This window comes from Serinus canaria, chromosome 2 (assembly GCF_022539315.1).
Source record: "Serinus canaria isolate serCan28SL12 chromosome 2, serCan2020, whole genome shotgun sequence".
In the NCBI taxonomy this organism is placed as follows: domain Eukaryota; kingdom Metazoa; phylum Chordata; class Aves; order Passeriformes; family Fringillidae; genus Serinus; species Serinus canaria.
In genome coordinates, this window is record NC_066315.1 from 25105368 (window position 1) to 25118338 (window position 12971).

At 37.5% G+C, this 12971-nt stretch overlaps 1 protein-coding gene across 2 annotated transcripts in view; it reads right to left on the reverse strand.

Moving 5' to 3' along the window:
• Nucleotides 1–12971, reverse strand: part of SLC25A13 (solute carrier family 25 member 13) — a 99296-nt gene that overhangs the window by 10544 nt on the left and 75781 nt on the right. For both annotated transcript variants that reach the window (XM_030226631.2, XM_009085982.4), the window contains exon 14: nt 6055–6195. In XM_030226631.2, the coding sequence (XP_030082491.1) occupies nt 6055–6195 (141 nt within the window). The remainder of the gene's footprint in view (nt 1–6054; nt 6196–12971) is intronic.

Sequence of the window (12971 nt, forward strand, 5' to 3'; positions counted from 1 at the left end):
AAGAGGAGTAATATTTTATTAAACATTTTATGGCAGATATTATACAGATATGAGTTTTTGTGATATACAAAATAAGTAGGTATACTTACAGTGTTTATTTACACGGACACTTTAAATATGTCTTTCAAACCCAACAGAATATAAATTCAACTGACTTTAACGGGACTTTATTCATATTAAGTTGAAAGACAGGCAGAAGACAGAAAAAGTATTATCTAATCTTGGATGATTACTTCAATACTCAGTTCTGACTAGGAATTAAATAAAATCTGTTAAAAATACTGAAAAACAGAAATGCATCCTTTCCCATTTCTGCCAACACAAATGACATTTTGCATTAGTTCAAGTGATATTTTCCCTGACTGTGATATGTTGTCTCTATATTTTTAAGAATAGTTGTCACCTACAGAGTATCTATGGCTAAAGAATTTACTAGTCACAAGCTTCAATGTCCTGGAGCTTTCACAGTAAAGATTACTGGGAAAAAGAACACAAATCAAGGAAATAAATTCCCTCTGCAAAACTGCTGTTATGTGCCTCCCTAAAGCAGCATCTGAATTTTGAGAAGTACAGTGTTTTAAAATACTTATTTACACAAGTAGCTCAGAATTTTAGACTAAGACAGAAAAAAATATTTGCTTTCTAGCTTTAAGGAACTACAGGGGTTCAACCCAGCCATCAGCTTAACAGGCTGCATGTGTCAAATCTTTTTATTGCTGGAATTAACATGCATTTTATTTCTAAGCTGCATATCATTATAGAATGGCTAACATCTGACCACCCAGTGAAGGCACAGGGAGTCTGGGAGGAAGCACTGACGGTAAATTTTTGCACTTATTATGATCCCAGACCTACTGTTCTTTAGTTCTTTGGTAAGGAAAGAAGAGAAAGAGAAGCAGAGGTTGGTATGGGCTACCCAGGATATACAGAACCACTGCTTGGGTGTGCAGCAATTGAGACAGAAAAGCTAAGGATCAGCTGGAGATCGATCTAGTAAGGGATGTGAAGGGGGAGTAAAAAAGGTTTCTATAAGCACATCAGCAGCAAAAAGGCAACTAAATAAATTGTGAGGCTGTTGCACAATGGGGGCAGGAAACCTAGTGACAAAGTACATGGAAAAAGCAGAGAAATTACCTTTGTCTTGCTTTTTACCAGTAAAATCTGTCCCCAGGCCCCTCAGCTCCACAAGTTTACCAGAAAAGTCTGCATTACATGCAGACAGGGCACTTGGAGCATGTACCCAATCCTGAGACCAGAACAGAAACCTCCAGTGGTGCTGAGACAGCTGGCTGATGACGTTGTGAGGTTGTTACTACCTTCAAAAGGTCAAGTCAGACAAGGGGGTTCTGGTAACTAAAACAGACAAACAACACACCCATCTTGAAGAGTAAGAAGGAAGATCTGGAAAACAACAAGATGTCTGGGCACACCTCTGTTCCTGGGAGGTTTATGATGCAAATGTCCCTGGAAGCCATTTCCAAGCATATGAAGAGCAAAGGAGATATTGGGAACAACTAATTCAGATTTACCAAATCACAGCTGACCAACCAGTCTGCCAGACCTGTGGATAAGGGGACAGCAATGGATGTTGTACACCTTGACTAAAAGCCTGGCTTTTGAAATGGTCTGTCATCATATCCCACAGCTAAACTAATGGAACATGAGCCACACTCTCATCAGATGATGCTGAGCTGGGGAAATAGTGCACTATAGTGAGAGGCTGCTGTTCAGAGATAACTTCATAGGATGGAGACACAGGCTGGAAGCATCTTTGGAGAAAAAGACTGGAGGATGCTGTGCCCAAGTTGAGTATGGGTCAGCAGTGCCTCTTTGCAGTGAAGTCAGCCAGTCCCACTCTGGGCTGTAGCAGTATGAGTGCAAGGGAAGTGATTATTGCCCTCCATTCAGCACTGCTGAGACCACATCTGGAGCCCTGTGTCCAGTTCTGGTCTCCCATCCAAGAAAGATGCTTTCAAGCTGGAGTGAGTCCAGTGTGGGGCCATCAAGTGACACAGTTGTGTAGTCTGTGGCACATAAAAGAGGAACTCAGTATGCTCACCTCTGAGAAGAGCAGGCTAGGGAGAGACCTTGTTGCTCACTTAAAGGAGAGCCCAGGGAAAGAAAACTACTCTTGGAGGTGCACAGTGGAAGGATCAGAAGCTTGAACATGGCCCATTCATTAGTCATAAAAAATAGGTGTGGGATTTTTTTCTTTTCTCTGTTTGCTTTTAAACTGTAAAGGTGGTCAAATACCTGGTCAGGTTGCCCAGGTGACCTCCAGGACTGGCTCTCAACAAGAATTACTCTAACATCAAGTCTGCCAGTAGAGAAAGCACTGAGCAGAGATCTCAGCACAGTACTACTGTGAATAGTTTCTGTCGGTAGCACAGTTAAGTGGCACATTAACATGCCAATGAATGACCCAAAAGAACATTACTCTCACTTGTACAGAGGGGCTCCAAAACTATGCAATCCAGCTTCTTCTCAGTGATCCTCAAAGGATATGCATTTGGACTAGAATGCAGGGATAATTATGATCATAATCAATACAAGATTCACTCAGCTGGATGCAAAAAGGGTTTACATTTCCTTTGTTAATTTGTTGACATGAGACATAAGATTTATCTGTCTGTGCCTTGGTTTTCTCTGTTAATGCAAGACAGGAGCACTGAAATTAACTATATCAGGGGGGTGTGGGCATTTTATTTTAAAATCCACGGGAAGTGCTTCATAGGTAAAAAATAATACAAAATATAAGAATTCAAATAACAGGCATGACATCTTGTTAAGACATGCAGGAATTTGCCTCATGAAGCTAAGACTAACTCTTCACATCTTCTGGCTGCACTTATAATTAATACATTTTTCCTTACTGACTACTATATGGGACTCCTACAGATTTTCACCCGAATTTCAGCATAAACGACTCATGAAAACTAAGCAGAACATGGTAGATGGATCTGTAGTGGTAAGAACAGCTTTCAGGGATGACTTTTCTCTGAACTAGGAAAGGAGAATATTCACTGCAACCCTTGCCATGTGGTAAATAAAACTTAAACCAAAAAAGACATTCATTTATTTAAAATTAAAATTCCTGAAATTAAAAGTCCAAAATTCTGCTTTCAACACTTGCAGAAGGAAGTCAATCCATTAAAGTCATGGCTAAGATAGACAAGTGTTTAAACAGCTGGAATACTTATGTGAAGGCTCACGGAGCCTACAAAGGAACTTCAAGATTCCCAAATAAAATTATTTTCTAGAATAACTATCTATTCTTGTTCCTCCATGGCAGTATCTATGGAGTCACAACTAGGTCCACTAAAGTAGGTACATTAAGGGCTTGAGATATTAGCCTTGTATCTTGAGACAGGAAAGACAAAGCTAAAGCAAAGACTTCAGATGCAAATGAAAGCGCTGTTAGAGTGAACAACATGAGAAGTACTGAGATAGTCATAAAATCCTCATTCCTATTTCATAGTTTAAAGCTAATTTGACTTGTTAGGAGTATAAACATTCCAAACATTCCAAGATATTTCGGTTCTCATCAGCAGAAGATTCATTATTATTTGATGTCCACTTGGTCATTATACATACTAAATTAATTTAGAAGCACCACCAAAGAAGGCAGCACCTATCAAATCGAGTCTCATCTGAAACTCATTTAGAACCATGAATTTCTCTGGGTAACATTTAGTGGGGCTGATGACTGATGCAATGAGTTGCTAATATCTGCCTGCCCTCACCAACACTGCCAACTCCAGCCCAAGCATTCAGGAAAGAGTTGGTATTGCCTCCAGCACTGCAGCTCCACAAGCACCTCAAGGCAGTTTAAAACTAATCTGAGACAGACTGGGTCCCCATGCCACAGCCATTCCTCCCCTCGACTGGGTACAACATCCCGGGGAGATACAGAGTGAACCGGTCTGGGTTCAGAACAAACTAAGCCCTAAGGAGGAGGAGGCTTTAATGACTTTCTTGCTCCAGATCATTATGTGGGTGCACAAATGCTCTGAGAGGAAAGGGGGCAGATAGGATTGCCATTTTCTTTTGGCTGCAGTCCCAAATGTTTGGTAGAAAACAGCACAAAGCTGCCCAATTACAGACCCAGCTGTGACTAAGGGTGCCCTTGGACACAAGCCTTGTGGCATGGTCTGTGCTCAGTGGGTGCCTGTCATTGCCAGGCTAAATTCTCTAGTTTTGTCAAATCACTCAAGTTTTTGTAGGCAATGAATCCTAACGACACACAAAAGGACACGAACACAGGAAGTGGGGTGGAGGGGTTGAGAGAGACAGAAACAGTGACAACAGCTGAGTAAAAACAAATCCAAACTCTTCTGTGGCATTTTTTTTTGTGGAGGTAAATTGAGAGAAATCGCTATTCACTTTTCATAACATAAATGAACTCAATAAATGAAGCACTGAAACTGTGTCATGTGATTAAATAATTGTCTGTTTCAACACAACATAGTGCTGTAAGTAGCTCCTCTTCATGTGTAGTCCAGACTAATGTCCACCAGTATTTACTCTAGTGGATAGAAATAATTCATGATACAACCCAAGACATGAATGCCATTAAAAATGGAAAAATGTAGCAAATTCTCCTCAACCACCAGGAGCAGGTATTCAGGAAGAAAAAAAAAAATTGCTACTTTAGTAAACTAGTTCATCACCAGTTTCATTTTGTGTTCTCTTTTTGCTAGTCCAAGTAAAAGTCAGTAGCTGACCTCCATTCCTGCACAGCCTCAGGGAAGCAGACTCTGTACAAAATCCCTGTTTTCAGTTGTAAATGTTAATCTGATCAACACAGTAATGCCATTTACTAGGAGTTTACACAATAGCCTCAGCTTCAGTAAAACACCTAAAAAATTAGCAAGTCAATTTAAAGGGAAAAACAACTCCCCATTAAATCCTATTCAGACCTGCAACTTCTCTCCAGGCCAAAACATACAGACACTTTCTCATGGGCAGGCTCCCTCTTTGTAATGTTAACAGAAAAATTTAAAATGACTGGATGTTTAAAAAAGCAGATGGAATTTAAATACTGGGGAGGAGGGGGATGGGGCTCATTTGGTGTCTTTGGAAGCATCTTCAATTTATGGCTGGACTGCGGTAAATAAGAAACAGAGGAATACTGCCTGCTTCACTGGAAATCCTGGGACAAATTGGAAGTATGCAAGCTATCTCCCGAGTCGTAGGCTGCAGAATCTGAAGCAACACCACACAGTGCTCTGCAGTATATGGTATCCATTACAACTTTTGTTTCAATACTTGAGTATAGTGGCTAGACCTTTCATATTCCCCCATATCTAATCTCCTTCATCTAAAAGTAGAAGACATCCTAAAAACATGTTAATCCTTTAAATTATTTGTAGCATGTATCCTATTAGATTCAACATTCAGAAGATGTTTTCATTCCTGCTGCCAACATTAAACCTAACTTCTACGTATTTATGTATCAATGTGAAAACAGCAATACAGCAAGCAGAACTGTAGGGCCTGTAGCATATGCTCACAAAAGCAGCTTTTTGTGGCATTATTTGGGAAAATATTCTTCTAAATAACCAAGGGGAAGCTTGCTTTAGGAGTTTATTTTTATGCTGGGCTCCCACTGTCTGTATTTCTTCACGATTATTGTGCTGCAATTAATTCCCATCACCAAATGAACGATGACATCTGGGAAAGTTGCTGAATCAACCACAGCAGAGCAAAAACAAGTTCCAAAACTGTAAGCTCTATACCATGTAGCAGATGAAAATAAGCTTATTTTTACAGCAGGCAGAATATCAGGAATCACAAACTAATATTCAATGAACCTTAAACCTGCTGAAGTGAGAAGAAATCTCAGTAAGGTTTACAAAAACCATATGCTCAAAAAGATGAGACAGTTTCTTCCCTTAATCAAAACTAAAAAAATGAAGATATAATATCACATAATATTTTTTCTTTTAGAAAGCAAAATTGTGTCCACCTATGAAAGTTTGTGAGAACAATGAAATTATATGTTGATTTGAAAATTCATAATAGGCTTATTTTTAACATTCTTAAAAAACATACCTTGTAGAGACCAAAGAAACCTAAGTCCCTTAATACACTGAGGGCACTAACTCGTGGACCAGTAGTAATTTCTCCAGCCACCTGCAGTCGAATCTTGACAATTTCCAGTGGATTGGTAAAGATTACTTGAGAACCTCCAGCCTGAAATTAAAAGCAGAAATCAATATATTAACCTGCTACATTATTTGCAGTGTGCATCCTGTTACATTCAAGATTAGACATTTTCAATCTTGCTGCACTCGGTTAGGCTATTAGCAGTCAAGAGTTTTAGTATTAGTGCACCTCACAAGGTGAGAAACCTACTCCCCCATGAGATGAGTCGTCAGGAAAAACAGAGAGGAAGCAGGTCAGCCACTGCAGGACACTGCAGTACATCAGACAGACACTAGCTCAGTTCTTTTTGCATGAACACATTCTCCAAGTTATGCAATACTGACAAACCAAGAACACTGTAACACAAGTAATGAAGTAAAAATGAGTAACTAGTAAAGCAGCTGTGATGTGCAGTTTATAGAAAGTGAAAACATACTGCTGAAGAGTAGAAATCTGGCAGAAACGTTTTACAATTCTGACATGAGTTCATATAACAAAGAACACATGGATTCCAATGAACAGAATTGCAAGTATTTTGTGCTTTTTAAAAAAACCCTCTGAACTACCACTTTCAGTGCCATTAAATGCTGCTTGATTCAAGAGTCTGAGCTCTACATCATTATTTAGGTACTAGGCATTGAAGAAAAGAAGGTCTAGAGACTGAAGGTTTCTATTAATCAAGAACCACTAAATGTTTTCAATGTGTCAGTTTCCATTCATTGGGAAGACACCACTCAATCGATTCTGAAAGTCTGCTTTAAAACACATTGGTGGCAAGCATTTTGGACTCCCTCTGGTTCTCGAAAAGTTCATCTCATTCATCATATGTAACTTAGGGCATAATCTTTCAGCTACACTGACAGATCCTGAGCTAAAAATCTGCAACCAGAAAAAAAAGGTAATGTGAAGGTTACCTAAGTGTATTAGAAAAATATTCATTCAAACTCCTTCTGGCTCAAATTCAACAGAATGTCATTCCAACTTCTGTTAAGTATGTAATTCTGTGGCATGACAGCTCTGCTCTTCTCTACATTCTCAAATCACACGAATTATGCAAAGGGCAACCCTCACCCTCCCTACAACAAAACAGCTATTTTGTTATAGAAGGTAATGACTAAAATAAAATAACCATTTAAAAGCACTTTCATGTAGTGATGTCTAGTAGGCAAACACCATGTGCACGTGTTTTTAAAATTATCCCAGTGTTAAAAGAATTAATTGTAGCTCAGATTAACTATCATTCAAGATAAAAAAATACGCACAGTAATATGGTTCAAATAATGTGCTGAAGAAATGGCAAATCACACGAATAACTATTCTTGTCTACCACTTGGAGTGAGCATATACAATGTGGTTACAAATTAAAGTCTTTACATAACCCCCAAAATATCCCAAGTGTTTCCTATTTTGACCAGGAAAAGCATACTCTTGTGTAACTCAACTGGTTTTGACTTTCAAACTGGCATAATTTAATTTAACTGCTTTTACCAAACCAGAATCCTGGTATATATAAAACTGCTATTCTTGTTGCCATCAAAAATTAGACTGATAAATTATTTAGCAGATATGTTGATTTAAGTTTTGCACTTAAACTAGAACATGTTAAACAAGTAAGCATTCAAAATGAAAAAAAATTGTTTCTTTTACTTGCCTACTCATCCTGCTAAGTTTCAAACTAAATAAAAAAGAATCGTGGGAAGGTTCTTCGATAAATTGCATATCCTTATATAATAAAATTTTTGGTGTAGATATTACAATTATTAGGCATTTCCCCATACCAACATATTTTTTCTTAAAAATGATAAAATCTGAATTGCAGATGATAATGCTTATTTGCAAGTTTCTTATACAAGAGCCATTCTCTAAAACACATTACTTAAAAACTCATATCAATTGATCTACTAGCAGAATTAAACTACATTCCCTCAGTATGATATTCCTGCAGTTCATTGTGCCATAACTCCATGAGAAATGTTCCTTTAATTTTCTCTACAGGAAAACTGTATTAAATTTTAAAAGATTACAACAAAATTAAGTATTAGTACAAAATTAGTATTATTATTACTATTAGTGCACCAAAACATGGAACAATTTAAAAATCTATAAAAATGTTTATAAGTGAATGCCATTATAAAGAAAGGAAGTAGAAAGATATCTCTAATTTTAAAGGAAAATAAAGGCAAAATATTTCAGTACAATATAATTTCAACTCAAACAGATGGGAAGTACTTCAGGTGCTAGGAGGTGCATATAAATGCCTATGTTTGCATGTCCAACCTGGCTGTGTAGACACTTCCAGCATTAGACATTTGCTGCTCTGGTTAAATCACATAGGACTTCCTCTGCTTCAGCTTGCCATTTAAAAACACAGATAGTATTATTTACCCACTTCATACAACCAAGCTTGCTACATTCAAAGTTTTAAAAACAGAGACCTGCATGCACCCCACAGTACTAAAAGGACTATCAGTTTTGCTGCCCACACAGCAGGTTTGACGTGAGACACTGGTCATTTCCAGTGAAGTGTTTCCAGACTGTCCAGATACTATCCCAGAGCTCCCTGAACAACCTCTGCCATGCTCTGAATTTGATCTAAGACATACTCCAAAAATCAAACGGTGAATAACTGCAAGCGATGAGCCAGACAATACCTGACAGAGGTCTCCATAGGAGGGTTTCTACCACCTGCCTGCCTCGTGATGCAGAGGAAGGCTGGTTTATCAGCCTGTGCAGAGGCAGTTCCAGTGGTAACAAGTACAGTGTCTCGGTGGGGAGCTTTGATCATTCTGTTATTTGAGCATCTGTGCTGGTAACTGCAGCTCCTTGCTCTCAAAATGGGGGGGAAGCAAACCGGAGATGGCTACTGTACTCTCTAATGAAATGATTTCTTGCTTATCTAGTTCTGGTAACTCCTATTGTGTTATTCATCATCACAGTAATGCAAGCGTCTCATAAATATTAACTTATTTCCTCCCAGTGCTTCTCTGAGGAAAGTACAATGAATCTGGTTTTACAAGAAGGGGTTTTGATGCAGACTGTTTAATTGTATGACCAGTGTGTGCATTTCCTCCCTGCTCAAACATTCACAACTTGTAAGAGTCTCCAGATACCCTCATCTCCAAATGAGTAGCTGGAATCACAATAGTACAGCTTCTGTCTTCTTTCTCAATTTTTGCATAGTGAATGCAATGAAAGAAATCTTATCAATCTGGTTTTTTCCAGTCTTTTCAAGGTACTGGAATGAACTGGTATGGAAAAAAAAAAAAAAAAAAAAGACAAAACATCCTCAGCATATTGTATCACCCTGTTCATTCATTTTGTTTGGCCAAAAGTTGAAGAATACTGCCTTCTGGTTTGCTAGCTTTTGCAGTCAAAAATGTATTTAATTATAAGATTTTCAAATACGCTCCCAAAGGGAAGAATTTGAAAAGTACTTTTTTTTTTTTTGTCCCGAATAAACACCATTTAAGCTTAGGTTGCTCAAGCTTAATGATTTCTCCACTGAGTGTCAGAAAAATCAAATACATCAATGTTTAATACAGATGGTTCCCACTAACACAAATTTTTCTGTACTGAAGTTACAAACCTGAATACCCTCAACTCTGAATTCCTTATCACATCTTCCAATCATTTTTTAAACAAATGATCTGACTGTATAAGTAAATCTATTACTTTTCAGTTATTTTCATGTGATTGAAGTAAAAACTGTAATTTTGAGTTATTTATAGGCGTAGATAACCAGAGGTACTCCATAGATAATTATCTCAAAGGGCCCATATTATTCTGAAAGAATTTAACATTTGACCTAATCACAAGCACTTATGGTCTTGTTTGATTTAGAGCAAGAAAATAAAAGGGAAATATCACTGTCATCCAAGAACAATTCATACATGCATAACTAGAAATGTGCATGACTTTAAATGTGCTTTAGCAAAGTCAGCTAGCTATGAACACAAACACATGTGAATTTTTAAAAACAAGCTGGGTTTTTTCCCATTTTTGCAGTTCTTCAACTCTGCAATTGGTATGATATCACCCAACACCTCTCGATGGCAGTATAGTCTTGCACAGTAATACAGTACTGTCTATCATGTCTCCTGCTACTTTCCTACTTTACTGAACAGAAGGAAGAAGAAAAAATAGTTGAGGATTGGTTGGGGTTTTTTTGTCCATGAAGAAATAAAGCCCACTCTGTAATTAAAAAAAAAAATGGTTTAGTAACAAGCACTTAACAGTATTTCAGTTTAAGAAGTCAAAATATTTTCTATTTCTTCATGTTCAAATCACTCTGCAATAAACTTGCTGGAAAATAAACTTGCAGGTTTTTCACCCCCCATTACACTGAGAGAAGAAATTCCTGTTCTCTTTAATATAACTGCTTTTTGTGTCCTTGTGAGATTAACTAAGAAATGAGCACACCAGACAAAACTCTCCTCGGGCTTTCACATCTCCATTTGAAAGCTTTGGTGTATGTTCTGAAGAGAACACAGCTTGCAATTAAAGAAGGAAATTCTGTTTTCCATTCCAGAAGAAAGTACTAGATTCTTTTCCTTTCAGTGCTACTAACCATCAAATGTTCTTGCTCCTCTAATTAACCTTATTATCTATTTCAAATTAGCCCCTTTCCTGCTCTCAGTAACAGCTTTTAGGGTCAGCCTAGACCTTTCTTCTGCATCCCATCCAACTTATCACATATCCCCTTATATGGCTTCATGGATGAAGGAAGGATTATTACTGAATGTTAGAGTGTTAATGTTTTTCAACAATATCACCCAGGGATAGCAATTATAGCAATTAATGGCAATCATAAAAATACATAAGCAACATATTATACAATTATCAAAAATCAACCTCTGCAAAAGAAATTGTCCACAATATCTTGGTTACTTGTTTAATCTACAAAAGAGAAGCAGGTGCAAATTCCAAGATTTTTTGCCAATTGCTTATCATATTCAGTCCTACTGCATATCATACTCTGTCACAAGCCCTTACTCCTTTTAAGTTTCCAGATGCAGCTTGTTTTCCTGTGCATTTCATAGCATCCATTAATCCTAATTAAAGTCAAGGTACAGACACTAAATAAAGATTGCTCATTGTCATAAAAAAATTAAATTAAAAATGTACCAATGATTACAAGAATGGAAAAATTACCATCTTCATTGTATAATAAAGGGCAACTAAGGCACAGAACTATTCAATGATTTACCACAAAACCACATACCAACTCTACAACAGAACAAAGCTCAGAAGCCAGATTTACAGAGTGCCACTGCAGTGCTTCGAACTACCTCTAAAAGTCTTGGTGTTTGTATGGCAGCAGGTCCCAAGAGCATTAGATGAATTATGCCAAACTGCTGCAGAAGGGATTTCACTATGGACTCTCCTGTTACCAGAAAAGCTCCCAAGTAACAGACAGCAGTGCAAAATTACTGTTTTTCTTACAGTCTCAAAGGTGACCACCTTAATTTCTTACAGATCTCAAAAGTGACCACCTTAATTTTGTGGTACTGCATGTCAAGAGCAAAGCACACTGGGCTCTCAAAAGCTTGGTTCTGTGCTACCTTTTCATTCCATAAAGCCAGGCCTCAAAAATCTAGACAAGCCATCTCATGCTATTTTGTGTTCTCTCATCTGTGGTCCTATCTACACAGCATTCTGATAATGCTCTTTAGCAATGGGAGTTCATATAGTAAATACCTTTTCTTCAGATCACAAGATTTCCTGAGCCCTCAATCATCTGCTTTTCACTGCCCTGATCAGCCTATCACAGAAACAGCTTTCATGCTGCTCAGGCAGAATTCTGTTTTTCTCTAGCTAATCTTTCTTGTCTTCTGAGAGCAGCCTTCCCTTGGTCTTGCTAAGGTTTTACTTTGTGCAGCTCAGACAGCGAACACTGCTAGAATCACAGTCTTGTTTATGTCCAAATGTACAAATGTAAAGCAAATACAAATCCTCATATAAAAGTGCTCATAAATAGAATTACTCTGAACAGAAGTACATTCCTGCTACTGCATCAGATTTCCAAGACTCAGATACAAGTTGTGAGGAGTGTCCTACAATAGAATATTAATGACCTGGCTAAACAGAAACAAACAGAAGTACGGTTTGTTTATAAGCACCGACCAAGTCTGCAATGAGAAAAAAAATTAAAATTGTGCATATTTTCCACGTTATAGGTAATTCACTTCTCAGAAGCCTAGCCAAAAAATCCAAGTGGAGCCTACTTGATTGGCATTATAAAAGCAATTAACTTACAGACCTGTCAAATCTGTTAATGTTTGGCTCTGTCTGCTCTACTTGTCTATTTTGACTAGCTGTAGAATCATTTAATGATTTACAGACCTTTCAAGTCCTAAGGCATGGTAGCTGTATTAAAAATGTGACCCATTATTTCTTGGTCACATCATAAATTACTGTGACATCATAAATATCTTCCTTTTTCTCACAGAAAGCTAGATTTTAATTCCTGATTCGAGTTCAAGCCTTTTTTTTTGGATTTGGGGTTTTTTTGAACCTTCACCGGTAAATACTGTAATGTTTTACTGTCAGTAAAAGAAGAAGTAAAAGGAGAAAGGGACATGTAATAAAATATAATTGTCAAAACAAATCCATGTGTTAAACTGCAGTGTGCATTCATGTAAAACTTTGCAGTCATTATTTCTAATATAACAGGAGAAAAAAAGAATAAGATTCATGTTCAATCAATATTAAGTAAGTTTGTTGAAAAAAAAATGGACTTTTAAAGCATTCAGAATTGCTTGGTTCTGGAATCAGAAAATTATCAACCTAAACCTAGGCATCCCTCCTTGTTTTACAGTTTGAAA